This window comes from Choloepus didactylus, chromosome 13 (assembly GCF_015220235.1).
Source record: "Choloepus didactylus isolate mChoDid1 chromosome 13, mChoDid1.pri, whole genome shotgun sequence".
NCBI classification, from domain to species: domain Eukaryota; kingdom Metazoa; phylum Chordata; class Mammalia; order Pilosa; family Megalonychidae; genus Choloepus; species Choloepus didactylus.
The window spans coordinates 95,696,618-95,714,313 of NC_051319.1; the positions used below are offsets into that span (position 1 = coordinate 95,696,618).

At 46.0% G+C, this 17,696-nt stretch overlaps 1 protein-coding gene across 1 annotated transcript; it reads left to right on the forward strand.

Annotated features, from left to right (window-relative positions):
- Window positions 1-4,269: 4,269 nt before the first annotated feature.
- LOC119507794 (platelet-derived growth factor receptor-like protein) lies at window positions 4,270-16,458 on the forward strand. Its single transcript, XM_037800934.1, has 8 exons — window positions 4,270-4,327; window positions 9,585-9,793; window positions 9,854-9,936; window positions 10,791-10,942; window positions 13,120-13,413; window positions 13,906-14,045; window positions 15,964-16,158; window positions 16,369-16,458. Exons 1-8 carry the CDS (start codon window positions 4,270-4,272, stop codon window positions 16,456-16,458), a joined length of 1,221 nt encoding a protein of 406 aa, XP_037656862.1.
- The last annotated feature ends 1,238 nt before the right edge of the window (window positions 16,459-17,696 follow it).

The window sequence follows — 17,696 nt, forward strand, 5'->3', positions numbered from 1 at the left end:
TATGTGATTAAATATTTTTCTTCAAGACTTACTTTCAACACCTGCATTGCATTCCATTATATGATAATAGTGTAATTTATTTATGCAATTGCTTATTTTTGGACATTTAGGTTGTTTCTAATTTTTTCAGCATGGCTTTGGGATTGTTTTCCAAAACTGGAATTCCAGATAAAAAGAAGAATGTGTATTCTTCATATACCTCCTCCCCCACAATTTTCCCTATCATTTACATTTTGCATCAGGGTGGTACCTCTGTTATAACTCATGAAACAATATTATTATAATTATGCTATTAACTTCAGCACACTGTTTATATTAGGGTTCACTCATTGTGTTGTATAGTTTTATGGGTTGTTCTTTTTTTTTTGATATGTGTGGTAGTTATACACAACCTAAAATTTCCCTTTAGTCTCTTTTTGAATAAACAATTCAGTGGTGTCAATTACCTATGCAAAGTTGTGTCTCCATCCCCATTATCCACTGCCAAAACTTTTCTATCACCCCAAACAGAACTCCACACCAGTTAAACATGAACTCACCATTTCCCTCCCCAGCCCAGGAGTATTTCATATTTTTAAGACTTTTGAAATATATTGCCACACTGTCCTCCAATGAGAGGAACTCAATCCACACTTTCAAGAGCAAGGTAGGAGGGAAATAATTGAGTCTTAGGCTCATCACGTATTGTGACCTCATGTCACAAAACATAAAATATGTTTGCATCCATTATCTTTTCACAATTGAAGTAGACAGAGCAGGCTCTACAATTCCAGGGGGGCTCCATGACTCGCTGTGGTTAACGTAGCTATTTAGTCTTGAACTTGGACTGGAACCCAGGTTTTCTGACCCCTAACCCAAGAACGTTTCCTTGAGCCCACACTGTCTCTTGGATAATCACTTCTTTTAGGCTTAATGGCATTTTTAGGTCTTCAGAAGGCTTCTTTAAGTGGGAGTGTATTACTGACCTTCTAGAAGCCCTGACCCCACAGCAAAGTTGAGCCCTGAGTTTACCTTGATCCCTTCAGGTAAAGTTACAGGAAGGCTGGGGCCACTCTGAAAAGAGAAGACCAGAAAGCAGCTGTATTTGGAAAAAGCAACATAGTACAGCATTTTAAAGTAAAATACAAACAAACGAAACCCCTAGATTTTATTTCCACTGCATTCTAGCATTTCTCAGCTTCAGTTTTCTTATAATATATAGGTATTATAAAAGTATTACCTCACAAGTTTGTTGGTGGAGTTCACTGAAATTATGCTTTAAATTACTTGGTAGCATCAAGCACATAGTAAGGAGTCAATAAATATAAACTATTATTTTTCATTGTAAATGGTAGGGTCCTGATCTATTAATAATAAGATGTGACCTTGAACTTCAGTTTTGCTTTGTTTTTATTCATCCAAAAGAAAAGAGAAGGAGATAGGAAGGACTATCTTTTAAGATTTCCTTTATTCTATGTGCAGACTTGAGAAATCTCTAAATTTATAAGAGTCCATTTACTAGTCAAAGAGTCTGTAAGTATTTGCTTCAAGATTCTATGAGATTAAGATTCTATAACTCTGATATCCTCTTTCCAGGATTCCAAAACCCCATGCCTCACTCAAAACTCTATTGAAAGATTTGTACAAGTTTGCACAAGTTATTCCCCCTGCGTGGAAGGAAAGCTCTTCTTTCAAGATTTGCCGGACCAGCTCTCACTATTCTTGTGGATTTCTCCTTAAAAAGCACCACCTCAGAAATTTCCTCCAGTCCCCCCTCCAGTGCACTTCCAGCACCCTCCCCACTGTCTCACCTAGACTCCTCTTTCCCGTCGTAACATGGGTCACGGTGTGGAGCTATGTATTTATTTGTGTGCTTTTGGTTAGCATCTGTCTTCTTCATGCCTCCGGCATTTGGCATGAGCCTGGTAAAATAGATACTCGATAAATATTTGTTGAATGCAGAATAAATGTGTGAACTAAATCTGCAATTTGAAGATTCTGTGAGTGTTTATTCCGAGATAGACTATTTCAGACCCTCCCCACACCGGGCCCCACCTGAGGTCTGACACCTGGGAATGGAGTGACCTTTACAAATTCATGATTTTGTCTGGGCCATAGGTGTCCTGCTCCCTCAGCCCCCATCGCTCCTTTATTTGCCTCTTTGGGAACCATTGGATTAGAAAAGTATGGGGCTACATTTCTGCTGCTAAACCAGCCTGGAGCAGTTCATTCATTCATTCATTCATTCATGCAGCAAATATTTGTCTAGTGCCCATAAACCACCAGGCCTTGTGCTAAGCCAGTGAGGATAAAGGGTGAGCAATGCAGACACGGTCCCAGCTTTCAGAGAGTTCATACTCCAAGGGGACAGAGAAGGACATTCATGACAATCATAGAAATTTTCATACAAATTTTCATGGAAGTACCAACTGCGGTAAGTACTGTGACAGAGAGGAACAGGGTGGTCTGAGAGCAGAGACCTTGAGCTCAAGGGCCTAATGGGGCAGTCATTGTCCAGGACCTTGAGCTCGTCCCGCACACCCCTTATCTGGGACACATGGATACTATTCTGGTGAAATCTCTCCCCTGAGGAACAATCAGCTGGAACTTAGTTTCACGGGGTCACCTGACAAGCTCGCAGCATCCTGCCTTGAGAGTGTCAAGCCCGTGGGCTGGAAGCCAAGCCATCACCTCTCAGATGCATCCCTCCTTGTGGACTTGGCCACTGAAAGGAGAATGTGAAAACCCAGGAAGGCCAGAGATCTAGGTGTCCAGTGTTCAAGTTGAACAAGGTGAAGAGGTAAGGTCACTGCAAGTGGCAAAGTGGGAAAGGGAACCCAGTTCTCCCTGAGATCCCACTACCCTGCTGCTTTCAACCCCATCACACCACCTCCCTTGTCCCAAGAATGACAACTGAGCTGTATACGGAGGGAATCCTGTCACAGCCAAAACCCAGGAGGGTTTCTACTGGCTACAAGCAATAGTTAGGATGTGGACAAAACCCTGCAGGAGAACAAGACGTGTGTGGCTCTGTCGGGAGGATTTGTGCTGAGGTGTTTATGCAGTCAGGCCACAAACACATGTGAGTGAAAATACATCTGCTGACAGGTCTGTGTTGAATGCCATTTTTTCATTCAACAAAAAGTTTCCACAAGGAAAATGTAGTGACTAGTTTGAGCCTTGAAATGCTAGTTCTTGCTCATTGTAACATTGCTTTCAAAACAAAAAAACTGGAAACAGCACAAGTGTCCTTTAATAGGGGAATGGATAAACTGTGGTAAACCATGGAATGCTACGTAGCACTTAAAAAAGAATAAAGGTAGGTCTATATGGACTGGCATGGACCACAAAAAAGCATTGTATATTTCTGAGGATACACATATATGCATATCAATGTAGTAAAAGTGTTGGCAGAAAACCCACCAAACCAATAGCAGAGGTTATCTCTGAGGAAGGGATAGGGGCCAAGTTTGGAAGTGGGCCAGAGGCTGATCAAAGGGAATTTAAGCCTCATCTGTAATATTTTTCCAAGGAGGATAAATTTTATTTATGTACCATTTGTTTCAGTGAAATTAACTTTTAGGAGTACCATCCTTTAGAGCAAAGGTAGACTAACTTTTTCTGTAAAGGGGCAGAGAGTAAATACTTTAGGCTCTGTGGTTCCTACGGTTTCTGCCATGACACTCAAGTCTGTCACGGTGGTTTGTGTTCCCATAAAACTATTTATGGACACTGAAATTTAAATTTCATAAAATTTTTATGTGTCATCAAATATTTTTTCAGCCATTTAAAAAGGCAAAAATCCTTCTTAGCTCGGGGACTATGTAAACACAGGCAGGCAGCCAGATTTGGTCCATGGTGATAGCTGACCCTGCTCTGATGTCCAGTTCAAGCCCCACCTCCTTGCAGCCATGTTCACCTATTTTGTCCTCAGATGTTCCTGCCCCTCAGCTCCCCACCCCATGACCTCCCAGTGGCCCTTCTAGCTGCCTCCCAGCTCTGCCTGTCTGCCCGCGGGGACCCTTCTCTCCTGGCTGCAGGAGTGTTTTTCCTGAGCAGAGATCTAAATAGCTGTATTTACCTTAGTGTCTGGAACCCGGAGAAAGGAATTTTGTTTGGAGTCCTGGAGGGGCCAGGCCTCAGTACTTTGATTTGCCTTTGAATTCAGGGCCTGTCCCCTCGCCTTCTCAGGGGTCCCTCACCACATCCCTGCTCACACCCGCCGCCCCAGCAGTCTCTCCCCTGCAGCTCCTGCGCTCCATCAGCCTTGCAGTTCCCAGTCGCTCGGCCATGGACCCCAGAGCCCTCTGCTTCCTCACCTGCTGCCTGCTTGTCTGTGTCATTTCAGGTATGGCCATCTCCTTACCTGTGGGAAAAGCTGCTCCCCGGTGGCAGTCCTGAGACCCCTTGTCTCTGCCTTTCCCGGGAGTGCCCTGCTGAGAACATGATAGGGAAATTGAGCACTGGAAATGGGGGTTGGAGGCAGGTTCCATCACTCCCTGTCTGTGCTGTTTGGCTGGGTCCCACCACCTCTCTGAGCTCAGCTTCCACCTCTAGGATGATAAGGATGGGCTGCGTGATCGTCGAAGCCCTTTCCAGACCTGCGATCTGAAAGTCAGGGGCTCTCATTTTAAGCCTCACAATCTAGGACTCCTGGCGTGGCTCAGAGAGTTCTGGAATCTGATAGAGCAAATTCTGGCTCCTCCATTCTCTGGCAAGATTGAACAAAGCTAAAAAGCCAAGACTCAGCTTATTCAGGATAAAATGGAGATAAAAATAATCTCAAATTATAGAGTGGTTTCAAAGATTAAGGGATGAAATGTAAATGCTGAACCTAGAGCCTACTACATAAACACCCAGTAAATGGTAGCAATATTATTTTAATTTTAAAGACCCTGAGTCCATCATACTGAGATCATACAATTCTAGGAGTTGGAGTGTTTATTCCTAGATTCTTTGACTCTGAAAATGTTGGATTTTACTCACAAAGATCAACAGTTTCTGGGCTCCAACAGGGGCATGGCCAGAAGGATTTCTAGTTTACTTGATGGTAGAAACCGATTCCCAGGAGAGGCCAAGGCCTGGGGGAGACATCTCTTCCATGTCTCAGCTTCCAGCCATTGCAGGAAGAGGTTGCGGCGTGGTCTGAACTTGGAATAGGATTTAGAGAGATGTTGTCACCCCAGTCTTCTTCTTCCCGATTCTGCCTGGCCATAGGCAATATTCCCAGTTGGTGCTCCAAGATGCTCCATAGGGAGCCTCATATGGAAGGGAAGGGGCAGGCAGCTTCAGGGTAATAAGTGGCAGCTTTCTAAATGGCTAATGGCTTAAACTGGAGGGTTTATTTGAAGGAGAGAGAGCTGTAGAATGGGTGATACAGGAAGTGTGTCATCTCAAACATATACAACTGGGATGGGCCCCTGAGAGCTCCTCTGGTCAAAGGATATAAAAACTCAACTGCCCTCCTTCCTGCCCTGGGGTGGAGGCTGGCGGCTGAGGGGGTGGTGATTGAGAGGGTGGATGTGTTGTCTTCCTGTCCCAGCCTCCTTCAATCAAAATAACCCTAATTATTATTTTTTATACCATTGGCCTATCAATATTTCAAGAAAGAATTCTGTTATCTATAATCTACCTATTAACAGGTGTTATAGTTTGCCAGGACTGCAAAGGCAAATACTACACTGGTTGGCTTAACCAACAGGAATGTATTGTCTCATGGTTTTGGAGGCTAGATGTCCAAAATCAAGTTCCCAACAGGCTTTTTCCTTGAGTTTGTAGTGCTCTGGTGCTGGCTTGCTGCAATCCTTGGGATTCCTTGGCCTCCGTCACATGGTGATCTGCTTCATTCTCTGGCTTCTTGTGACTGGCTGTGTCCAAATTTCCTCTGTTTTATAAGAAGTCCAGTCATACGAATTTAGTCTCACCCTTAATCAATTTGGCCTCTTCTAAATAGGGTCTTTGAAGATCCCATTCAAAAATGAGTCCACGCCTTAACTAATAATAACATCTTCAGAGGTCCTATTTGCCAAGGGGTTCACACCCACAGAGACATGGATTAAGCCTTGAACATGTCTTTATAGACAACATGATTCAATTCCCAACAAGGGGTTTATTTTTAAAAAATCTCTGGTTTAATCTGACCTCTTCATTTCACAGTTAGGAAAACTGAGATCCAGAGAGAGCAAGATGAAAAATACAAAGAGATAAGAATCATACAGGAGCCCTCTGATTTGGTGCCCTTGGGCAAACTACATAATTTATATAACAGTCAGTTTCCTCGCCTGTCAAATGATGATGTGAGTCCAAGCTTCCTGGTGGGGCTTTATGAGTGGTAAATAAGAGAATGTCTGGAGAGCACTTTGCACAGTGCCTGACATTCAATAATTTTTCTCTAGGATCATAATAATCACCATCAGATTCTGAAATCAAACTTGACATTTTCCAAAAGCTTGCCTAGGTGACTTGTTGGTTTGGCAAACCCAGAAGCTCTGAAGTGGTAGACTTCTGATGGCTCCCAGAGACGTGCCTCCCCCAAGGTCTAGCAGATACTCAGTCCTGGGAGGCAGAGCCTCTGCTGATGAAGACGTGTTTGCAGCCGCCCTATAATCAGGGCTTGTTGTGGGCCCACATAGCCCCAGCTCTGGGAGCCACCCTACCCCAAACCTTGGTTCAATTCCAGCTCCAGACCCAAACAGGAAGGTGGCGAGGATCCACAGACTTCCTCCCGCCAGCTGCTCTGATGACAGCCTCTCAATTAAAGAAATCAAAAAACCAGTGTGTACTCCGGCCCATCTCTTACCCTGCCCTCTGATTGTCTTGCTTCTGTTTCGTGGGAGTTTGGCTATTAAGGCATTAGCTTTACTCTGGATTCTTGAAATGTACTATTTGCAGCAGGAAGAATAATGCAACCCTCCCCCCACCCCCAATGTCCATGCCCTAAACCCCAGAATCTGTGAATATGTTACCTGTTACCTTACATGGCAAAGGGGAGCGACAGATGTGGACGGAATTAAGGTTGCTAATCAGCTGACCTTAAAGTAGGGAGATTATCCTGGGTTATCACAAAGGTCATTAAAAGTGGAAGCGGGAATCGGAAAAAGAGAATCCAAGAGGTGGCAGTGTGAGAAAGACCTGGTCCATTTCTCTCTTAAAGGTGGAGAAATGGGGCCATGGGCCAAGGAACATGAATGACCTTTAGTAGTTGGAAAAGATAAGGAATCAGATTCTCCCCTAGAGCCTCCGGAGGGCAGGCAGCCCTGCTGACACCTTGAATTTAGCCCTGTGAGACCCATTTCACACTTCTGAACCTTCAGAACAGTAAGATAATAAATGTGTGCGGTTTTAAGCCACAAAGTTCATAGCAATTTGTTACAGCCACAACAGGAAAATTACTACACTATTCATGATGACAGCTGCCATTTATTAAGCATCTTTTATATGCCAGGCACCATTCTAAGTGCTTCCCATACTTTATCTCATTTAATACTTGTAACCATAAGAGTTCTGCAAGGCAGGTGTCTTTGTTCTCCTTTTGTAAATGAAGCAAATGAGTGCAGGGAAATTAAATGCCTTGGCCAAAGTCACATAGCTAGTTTTAGTAGAGCAAAGATTCAAAGCCAGCACATCTGGCTGTAAAGTCCATATTCTTTCTGCTGGCCCAGGTCACCACCCCTTCCCTGGAATTGCCTGCCAACCTCCCTTGAGTATCTGTGCTTTTAGATGCCAGGCTTCCACATTAAGTCATGTCTTTACTACGTTGACCCTAGTTTTTCTTTCTGAGGTTTAGTTTCTTAACCTGTAAAAATGGGACAATAAGGCTTGTTGGGTGCCCTTTTGGGGATATGGTAAGGATTACACCAGAAATCTGAATGGGAAAATCCCTGGTGAACTGTTAAATGGTCCGCAGATATAAGAGATTCAGACTAAACTTCCTCAAAATACCAAAACTTCCCCCAAACCCTACCATATCCTTTCCCTCTAGGGTCAAGGATGGTATCCAGGATAGAGAACCCTATACCAGGGACATGAGGGAGACCTTTTAAGTTGTAAAAAGCAGATGACTTGAGTTTGAAGGTGGAGGTTTAAACTTCTTTCTTTCTTTCTTTTTTTGTTGTTGTTTTGTTTTTGCCTGTAGTTGTGGTCTATAGAGAATTGTGTATGTTGGCAATGGTGGTTCGGGCCATAAAAAAGGATGGTTGCTAAACTCCGCTGGGACCTTTTCTATTACTGCTGCACGAAAACCATACCTTCCTTCTCTCCCCAGTCATTCCTGCCACCTCCGTCAATGACAGGGTGGTCCAGGGCTTTTGTAACTGGTCTTAACACGACATTTTAAGAAGATGTATCTGAGTGTGTGAGATAGATTAGAAGAGACTTATTGGAAGCTACTGCAATAATCCAGATGTGATCTTGTAGTGAGTGGTGTTGGCAGGGGCGATAGAGAGAAATGGATGTGTCTGGGAACTATTGGGAAAGAAAGAGCGAGCCTCAGGACTTGGTACAAACTGTGCAACTTCCTCTATTTGAAGAGAAGATTTGGGGCTGGGGTGGAAGAGAGATACATGAACCAAGTCTGCTTCCTCTTCCACCAGGAGGAAAAATAAGATCAATGGGTAACAGTTCTAGCAGTCAGAGCCATTCTGCATTGAGATGGGCTGCTAGTGGAATTACCATGGGCTCCCGAGTAAGGCAAGCCTGGCTGAGTTATAGATTTCCTACTCCTTGGTACAGTACCTTGGGAAGGTTAACCTCTGTGATTCCAAGTTCCTCATCTATTAGACCTGGATAAGACTTTGCAATCATTAAGAGGATGAAATAAGAAAATGTAAATAAGTGCTAGTACTGTTTCAGAAAAACCATTTACTCAGTAAATGGGAGCTATTGATATTGTTAAATAGTGAGCTCTGCATCACTAGACACATCTGAGCACAGGTTAAGTAACCTCTTTTGGAGCATACTTTAGAAGGTTTTAAATGGTGGCTACTTGGATAAGACAATGTGTAAGGTCCCTTCTGTAGCCCACCAGCAACTCTACTTCTAAGGAATTCATTTTAAGGAAGCAATCAGTTTGAAGATGCATGTACAAGATATTCATTACAGAACTGTTTCTTTTCATTAGCAGTGTGAAACAATCCAAAATCCAAACACTGAAGAAATCATGATACAACCCTACCACGAAATACTGTGCACATCATAAAAATGTTGGTGCACGTGTATGTTGACCTGGAAAGACAATCACAACATATTACTAAGTGAAAAGTATAAATTATCAAAATACATGTTGAATTGCTCCATTTTATTTTTTAACAAAATACTTATTTAAAATATTTGCATAGGAAAAGTCTTGGCTGAATATGCTTCAAAATATTAATAGTGGTTATCTCTGGATAGTAAGATTTGGGGTAACTTTAATCCTCTTTCTTGGTTTGTCTGTATTTTCTCATTTTTCTCTTGTGAATGAGAATCACTTGTGTAGTAGTAATCAACATAAAAGGTGACAGAATGCTGAGGTTCTGCCAACTGTTGGGTGAGGAAAGGACAGAATTCTAGGCAAATAGTGAATGGTGGAGGCTGGTAATCCCAGACCCATCCTGTCTTCTTTGCAGCTGAAATCCAGAATCGTGGCAGAACTACGAAGGCTCAGAAAAAGAAGGGCCTCAGAGCAGCCATCCCCGGAGAGGTGAAGCCCTCAGGACCCCCAGGCCAGAGAAAGCCCAAATCAGTCAAGAACCAGAAGTCCCCGCAGACGAAGACCCCTGTGGAAGCTGCCGCCTCTGCGGCCCTAAGCCCCCTGCCCAGCTCCATCCTGGTCCAGGTGTCAAGGAGGGGCTGATTCCAGAAGGCAGGGGACTCTCTGAGCCTGCTGGCTGGGGAGCCCCTGGAGCTGCGCTGCCTCGGGAGGGTGGTCCGCTGGAGGGTGCCTGTGTACCTGGAGGAGGAGGGCGAGGGACGCCTGAGGTAGGAGGTGGAGGAACCCCCAGGAAAGCCTGCTGAGGGGACCCTGGGGTGGGTCAGAGGATTTTGTCCAGCAGGTCACAAGCACACTGTCAACAGTTTTTAACAGGGATTAAAGTGGCTCAGAACCCACCCTGGGCATGCTGTGTAGAAGAAAGAGTAACAGGAGCACATAAGACCCATCCGATGCACACTGGTTTACCAGATTGGGAGAAAAGCCATCCCACAATCCTGGGGTTTCTCACTTGTAGGGGAGAGCAAATACTGCCAGTAGGGAGAAAAAAGTGGCGATGGCAGGGCATGAGGCCGACTGACCAACCCAACAGTGCTCGGATGGCAGACGGAGACGTCCCTGACAGAAGGATCGCCATCATAGGGGAGCCAGAAATAAAGGCAAAATAGGCCTCATCAGCATTGCCCACACCGATCCAAGAGAAAATCAGGCAGACGGTGGGATATAAAACTCAGTTCGGAAGATTTGTCTATCCTCTCTCAATTCAGACTCTTCGGGCAGGTGGAGGTGCTTCGAGGGCATATGGTAACCTGAACAAAGGGGCCCAAAGAAGGGACCAAGGAGGGCCAAGGAGTTTGGAGGGTACCTGTTCCATGCGTGAGTGGGGTCAATGAGGAGTGGACGGACCGATTAGAATTTGTGCGTGAGGCCAGGGGTGTTCGATGAGCCACTCAGAAACGGTGGGTGGGGCCGCTGCATATCCCAACAGCTCTCCTGGGAAAGTCTCCTGGGGGCTGAAGGCCTAGGAGTAGAATGGCTGAGAAGCCCAAATGCTGCCCCTGGTCTCTCAGGCCATCTCCGTCTCCTGCCCGGCTCCCACCCGGTCCCACCGACTGTCTTTCAGAATCAAGCACTTATGTCAGCACAGTCAGCTTCTCGTGGTGAACTCCACCAGCGCCGACACCGGAGAACACAGCTGCTGGGCCTGGCGCTGCCAGGATGGCGCGTGCACAGAAGGCGAGGCTCTCCACGGAAAGAGCTTCATCTTCTTCACGGGTGTGCTGCAGTCAGGGCTTCCGAGACCCTCTGCTGGCATGTCCTCTAGACATAACCTTCCCAAGTCTTTCCCCTGAGACCCATCTTTAAAATGAGGGATTTGGACTAGTGGTTCCCAAGATCCTTCTTGTGACATTCTGGGAATCTTTGGCTACTTCCATAGAAGATGGAGTAGTCACAGAGTCCGACTTTGTTCAGTTGAGGAAATACATGACTCTTCTAGACTCAGCCGTGTCTCCCTTACCAAATCCATCCATAACAGTAATAATTAGCCAGTCTGGAGGTTCTTGACCCTGACTAATCAGACTTGCCTGGAAGCCTTTAGAAACACAGAGGCCTGAGCTCCACTCGGTGGAATCGTGTCCCGTGAAGTCGGATGGAGACTGGAAATCTGTAATGCTAAAGAGTTCTAAGGTGATTCCAATCTTCCGCTAGGTTTGGGAACCATTAACCCAGCACTTCCCAGCTCTGCACGTTAGGATCACCTACAGAGCTTTGAAAACTACTGATACCAATGCCCAACTCTGAGCCAGGTTCTGATTTGATTGGTTTGAGGGTGGAGCCCAGGGACTGGTAGTGTTTTAAAAGTACCTCGGGTGATTGTAATGTATAGCCAGGGTTAAGAACTGTAGCATTTGTTTAACTCTAGTGCAGCTCCAACCAATGCAGAAGTAACTAAACATATGTAGCAATTTAAAGTTAAAAATTTAGTCTGTCACACTAGCCCCATTTCAAATTCTCAGTAGCTACATGCGTCTAATGGTTACCATATTGGACAACATAAAAACAACATTTTCATGATCATGAATGTTCTGCTGGACAGCACTGCTCTATAGAGCTGGTTGCCAGATAATTCCAGCTTACTGCATCATTGTGCACTCAAGAACCTGACCTGATGTTGTCTTTTTAAGAATACCTGGACAGAGTTTGATGAATGTTTGCCTCTCATGCACCTGGTGCTTCATAGCGAATATCTCATTTACTTCATATTAGCCCTGCAAAGTAAGCCAGAATGGGATTATTGCTCCCATTTGACATATGAGAAATTTCAAGGCTCAGAGGTAGAAAGTGATTTGTTTAAGATCCCAGAGCTAGTGGGTGGTGGGGTTGGGAGTTAAACCTGAAACCTTGACTTCTAGTCAAGTACTTTATGTAATTTTTTTCACACAGAAGGGCCCTTAGAGACCAAGCAGACTGAGCCCTTCATTATATATATGAAGACACTGATGACCAGATAGAAAAGAAATTCAAAACAAACCACAAGCTAATGACAGCTGGAACTAGAAAGCTGGTCTTCACCATCTTCATTCCAAGTCCTTTCACAAGAGAGGAAAAGACAGAGTATAGGGATGGGCAGAGAAAGTGATTTTTTTCAACTAGAATTTTTATCAACATTTCATCATTTTATAAATGAAAGTAAGGTTCAAGTTTGCTAATTAGCCAAGGCCCCCACATTGTTAGTCCTAGAACCTGGTGAAGGTGGGTTCCTGAGGCTGACCATGTTCAGCATTAGCTGCACAGGTAAGGATGTAGGGGTGCCAGAGTCTATACTCAGACCACAGGGAAAAGCATTTGTTAGCATTTAATGAACCTCCCTCCACATGGCATCAATCCACGAAGACCCAGGCTCCCCCCGCATCCTTAATCTTCTCCTCAGCTCTTCTGCTGAAGAATTTGGCCTTCATGATGACAGGCTGCTTTGGGAGCTTTCCCTTCCCCAGGATTTTGTAGTAGCCCGATTGCACCACATCAATGATGTGAACAGCTCCACTCTTGTTTTTAGCATTATTTACCTGTGTCTGTTCACCACCACAATTTATCAAGGTTGACAGTTGGACAGAAGCTCTGGTTCCTCTGCAAGTGATGGTCTCATACCAACCTTCCCAAAGTAACCTGGGTATATTTGTCAAAGTTGATCCTTGTGGCGATGCATGCAACTGGCTTTACCCTGGCTTCCCGGATGCTTCCGATGCTTGCAGATATGGCCGTGGCCATAGCTCATGTGGTGCTGGAGTTTCTGGGTCTTTCTCAATCTGAAAGGCCTATTGGCAGCTGACATGAAAGAGCAAAAGTGATGTCTTGAATCCCTGTGAGGGATCTCATGTTCCTGGGATACTCATTGCATCAGAAGTAACAAATCTAACCCAGGCTCATTCTTCCCTCTTCTTTCTTCCCAGATCCAGAGGAGCTCTTTGTCCCCACAGAGGATTACTATCAAGTGGTGCAGCTGCACACCCATCAGCCAGACCTGCTTCCCTGCCAGGTCACCAACCCTCTGGCCCATGTGACACTGCACCGGGAGTTCCCCCCGGAGGAGATCCCTGTGGATGGAATGGACATCTCCTTTGATGTAAAGAAGGGCTTCATCATCCACTGGTTCCAAGCTTCCTTGTCCGGTTCCCTCTTCTGCATGGCCAGCCTAGGTGGCATGAGACAAATCTCTACCAAGTACATGCTGATCTACATCAACTGTGCGTGGGCTGAGGACTCTGGATGGGCAGGGGAGCACAGGAGGAGAGATGCCTCCTTTGGGAGCCTCAGGTTTGGGGTCTTTGGATTATAGAGCTTTAAACAACCAACCAGCTTTCAATAATACTCCATATATTTAACCATTTTGTCCAGCCAGCCAATCTACCATTGAGCTAACCTCTACCAATCCAACCTTTCTATCTATCCATCCATCCTCAGTCACACCAGACTCTTCCATTCATCCATCCTTCCTCAACCATTCCATTCAGCCATCCTCCACCATGGTCAACCGTTCCATCATCCATCTTTCCTGCCCACCCTCCATTAATTCATTACACCCTTTCACATATCCTCTATCAATCCAACCACCTCAACCATTTATCTTCTATCATTTCAACCAGTCCACTCATTCATTCCATTCATCCGTCATCAGTTCAACCATTCTAATAGTTCAACACGTTTGTCCCCATTTTCTCTCCTGTTATCCATGGCAGATCCATCTTCCTCTCCCAAACCCACCATCCAAGCTTCAGCCACATCAGTCCAACTGGGGGAGAACTTCAGTGTGAACTGCACAGTTCTGGGTGAGCCAGAGATTGCTGTGGACTTTAGTTGGGAATATCCAAGCCAAAAGGTAAGTAGAGGATAAGAGGAGGCCGGGGGTGGGGGAGGGATGGTGTGTGAGGGGAGTGAGGAATCAAGATGAGGGCCAGAAACCATCAGGGTGGAGTGGAGCCACCACCAGACTGGGTATCTGATGAACCTAGATTCTAATCCCAACTCTGACAAGTAACCTTGGACAAGTCACTTCCCTTTTCTGGGCCTCAGTTTCCTCATCTGTCAAGTAGAGCTACTTCTCAGGTTATATATAAGAATGCATAATTTGTTCCTTTATTAATTTAGTCCAATTATTGAGCATGCCAGACTTAATCCTTAGGTGTTGAGGCTACAATGGTGAGTCAAAAAGAGATATGGTTTCTCTCCCTGCCAGCTCACAAACTAAGGAGGAAGGAGGAAGTGGGAAATGGCATTCCCTAAATTACTATGTATGTCCAAGTGCTACAAAGAGAATAAAACAGGGCACTGTCACAGGGTCTACTTAAGAGTGGCCAAGGAGTCATGTCTGAGGTGACATTCAAGTTGAGACCAGACTGGCCTCAACCACACAAAAATGGGACATGAGCAATTGCTCAGGCCCTACAGATGGAGAAGAAAGGTGATAGGAGATGAACCAAATGCATTAACCAGTTTCCTGGGCATCCACTGTGGGCTCTAACCCTTCCTTAGGTGTTGTAGAGAGGTGGTGGTGGTGATGTTCTTTCCTCTTAAAGATCTTATCCCATAAACCTCAAACATCTTGAGAACAGCTCTGCCAAAAGGTATAGTACCAACACCAAGGGCTTTAGGAATTCTTACAAGGGCTTCCTGATGAGCTAGAATTTGAATTGAGCCTTGGAGGGTGGGATTTAGGGGAGTGGCAGGCATTCCAGGCAGATCTTAGCAGGAGCAAGAGTGAACATGTCACACACAGGAGACACAGAGACTTACATCCCTCTCACTCCCACTGCCACCTGCCGAGCAGACGGGGGAGTCATGAGGGTGAAGGAACCAAGCATCATTCTCCAGACTCCTGGGAGCCACTGAAGATGTCTAAGTGGGAAAAGAGTTGGGGTGGAAAGACACAGGAAGCACTGCTGCTCAGTCAGAGGTGTCTTAGGAAATGCACAGGATTGGGGGAAATGAGATGCTCTGCAAGTCCATGACCTACTGATGAGATCACAATTTCCAGCAGCCCAGGAAAGGAGGCCAGTGGAACCCAGCCAGTGTTTGTTTCCCGCCTTCATTTAAGGCACTCTGGCTCCCCTTTGCACCAGTGCACTGTGAACTCCTTGAGCCAGCAAACGCACGATGAAGGTGAACACCATGAAGGCCTTAGGAGGTAGAAAGAGTGGGGGATCATTCCCTCACTTGTCAGATGAGGAAACTGAGACCTGAGAAGGGGGAAAGATCACACAGATGGCTTTGCTCAGCTGGTATTCCCCAGAACATGTTTCTTGGACCTTCCCTCAGAAAAAAAAAGTGTTTCCAGAACAGTACCACCTTTTATAACCATCATCCATGTTGCAGATTCAAAACTCATACACACGAGTGATAGACTCAGTGGTCTAAGTCTCACCAATTTAATTTTGCTTACCCAGTGTCTCTTATTTCTGATAATGGAATAGCCACCTTGTCCCTCCCACTTTTTTTGGGGGGGGGAGTAACACCTATTATCATCCAACAGAACCCACTGTGGGCAGTGCTGCTTTGGGTTGAGTACCTTTGGAACTCTCCTTGAGTAGGGGAGAAGACTCTAGCTATCCTCCAGGGACTTGAGAACCTGAAAGTTTTCCATAAAGAACCTGGCCTTTTAAGGTGCTCTCATACAAAGTCACTTCCCCCTTTCCCGTCTGCTGAAGGGATAAGTGGTGCCCTCTTACCTGTCCCTGAGTGCCAGAGTCAGAGAGGGCACCTGGGGCAGGGGAAGGACAGTTATTTTTTGTCCCCTGCAGTTGGGGCGGCCCCCCTACACCAGTGAGCGGGTCGACGTGGTACGCTGGGAGGGCCAGGTACAGCAGGACGCCGTGAGCACCCTCTATGTGGAAGAGACCCAGGCTGGCGATGCTGGCGTCTACACCTGCTGGGCCACCAACCTTCAGGGCACGGGCACTGCTGCCACCCGTATCCGAGTGATCCAAAGCCCTCAGGTCTCCCCTGCCCCTTCCTGGATCCCTCCCTGGTATCTTGCTGTGGGGCAATGGGCAGGAACAAGGCACCTGTATGATCCTCAGTGTTCTATATGCCAAGGCTAAGGAGGGCCCCTACCCTCACCCCTAGAGCAGAAACCGCCTTCATATGCATCCTCTGTATTTTCCAATGCCTACTGCTCTGCTTTCACTTCTCATTCAACCTCACAGCCTCCCTCCAAGCCCTGGCCCATGTCGAAGGCTAGCCTTCACACCCTAACCCCAGGCCCCACCTCCGAGGCTGAGGCAGAACTAAGCTAGGGCTAGTTCGGCTCTGGTACCTAAGGAGGGAGCCTCAGGCCCTCTAGGCTCCCAGGAGTTCTTTAAAGGTCCCTGCTGCTGGCAGAGGTCCTCAGCAAAGACCAACCTCCTTCCTCTCCCAGAAAAACACAGAGACCAAATAAGACACCATGTGTTCTTTTTAGTTTCCATAGTGTGTCTGCCCCAGTGTGGGGTAATGACTACAGTTTATCTGCTCACATCCACCAGTCTACATGAGGGAAGCCCTACTCCCTTCAACTTGCCCCTTTCTCCAGCCCTGCCCCTCTCAATTAAAGCAATGCTTTCTAAAGTGCATGCTGCAGCCTGAAGTGCTCCCAGAGGAGGTGGGGATTGGGGGGGGGGGGGGGTAAGAAACTTGGTCAAAGAAATTAGAGAAATGCTGGGTTTCTGCCCCCTCCTTGGAAATCTGCAATGCACATTAGCATATTAAAGGTTCTGAGAAGTCCTGCAGTTTACAGCTCTGTTTAACTTGATTGAACCCCGTCTCCCAAACTTATTTGGACACTGGAGTCTTTTCTCAGTCATGCCTATTAATGACTAGATAAACTAGTGTGTTCCAGAAATGCTTTGGAATAAGTTTTATGAAGAAGTAAGTGCATGTGTTCCTCTCTCCAGAGCTGTCACCAAGGCCCCTGGATAATGTGCTTGATCATGGCTAGAGAAGTAGCTCAGCACTTCTCTGATTATCTGGGGAAATGGGGAAACACAGTCACAACTGAACTTCTAGAACTAGATGTGGATAAAGACTGTGTCCAGGGGAGTGGAGAAGGAAGTAGCAGCAAGGGAGGAAACCTCAGCTCTGCCACCACGGAACCAGTGGGAAGTGTGGATTGACTCTTCCTACTTGCTGGCTCAGGGCCTGACCTCGGGCAAGACCTTTTGCCTCCAGTGCTCTCAATTTGTTCTGCTGTTAAAGAGGGATATTCCTGATTCAAGGATTGTTGAAGCTGGTATGAGGGGGTGGGGAACGGCAGGGGGTAAGTGAAAGTACTTTGATTTAAATGCTCCAAGCAGGGGAGGCCTTACTGTTATTGGGGAGCCATATCTGCAGCTAACCCAAAGCTGCAGGGCTAGCCAGGCCTGCTGAGGTCAGTTACTCCAGCTACCCTGTTTTGCTGATGGGAAGCTGAGGGCTAAGTTTTAGGAGCCTGAGCCTGGGATCAGGAGCGGTAGAAGAAGGAGCTAAAGCAGGGAGTCGGAGTAAAAGAAAAGAGATA

Bases quoted from the DNA above. Each gene is read 5' to 3' on its own strand.
- LOC119507794 (XM_037800934.1), top strand. From the start codon at position 4,270: ATGGACCCCAGAGCCCTCTGCTTCCTCACCTGCTGCCTGCTTGTCTGT. The intron at 9,794-9,853 runs GTGTCAAGGAGG...CTGGCTGGGGAG, and splicing joins CCAGCTCCATCCTGGTCCAG to CCCCTGGAGCTGCGCTGCCT. The intron at 9,937-10,790 runs GTAGGAGGTGGA...ACTGTCTTTCAG, and splicing joins GAGGGCGAGGGACGCCTGAG to AATCAAGCACTTATGTCAGC.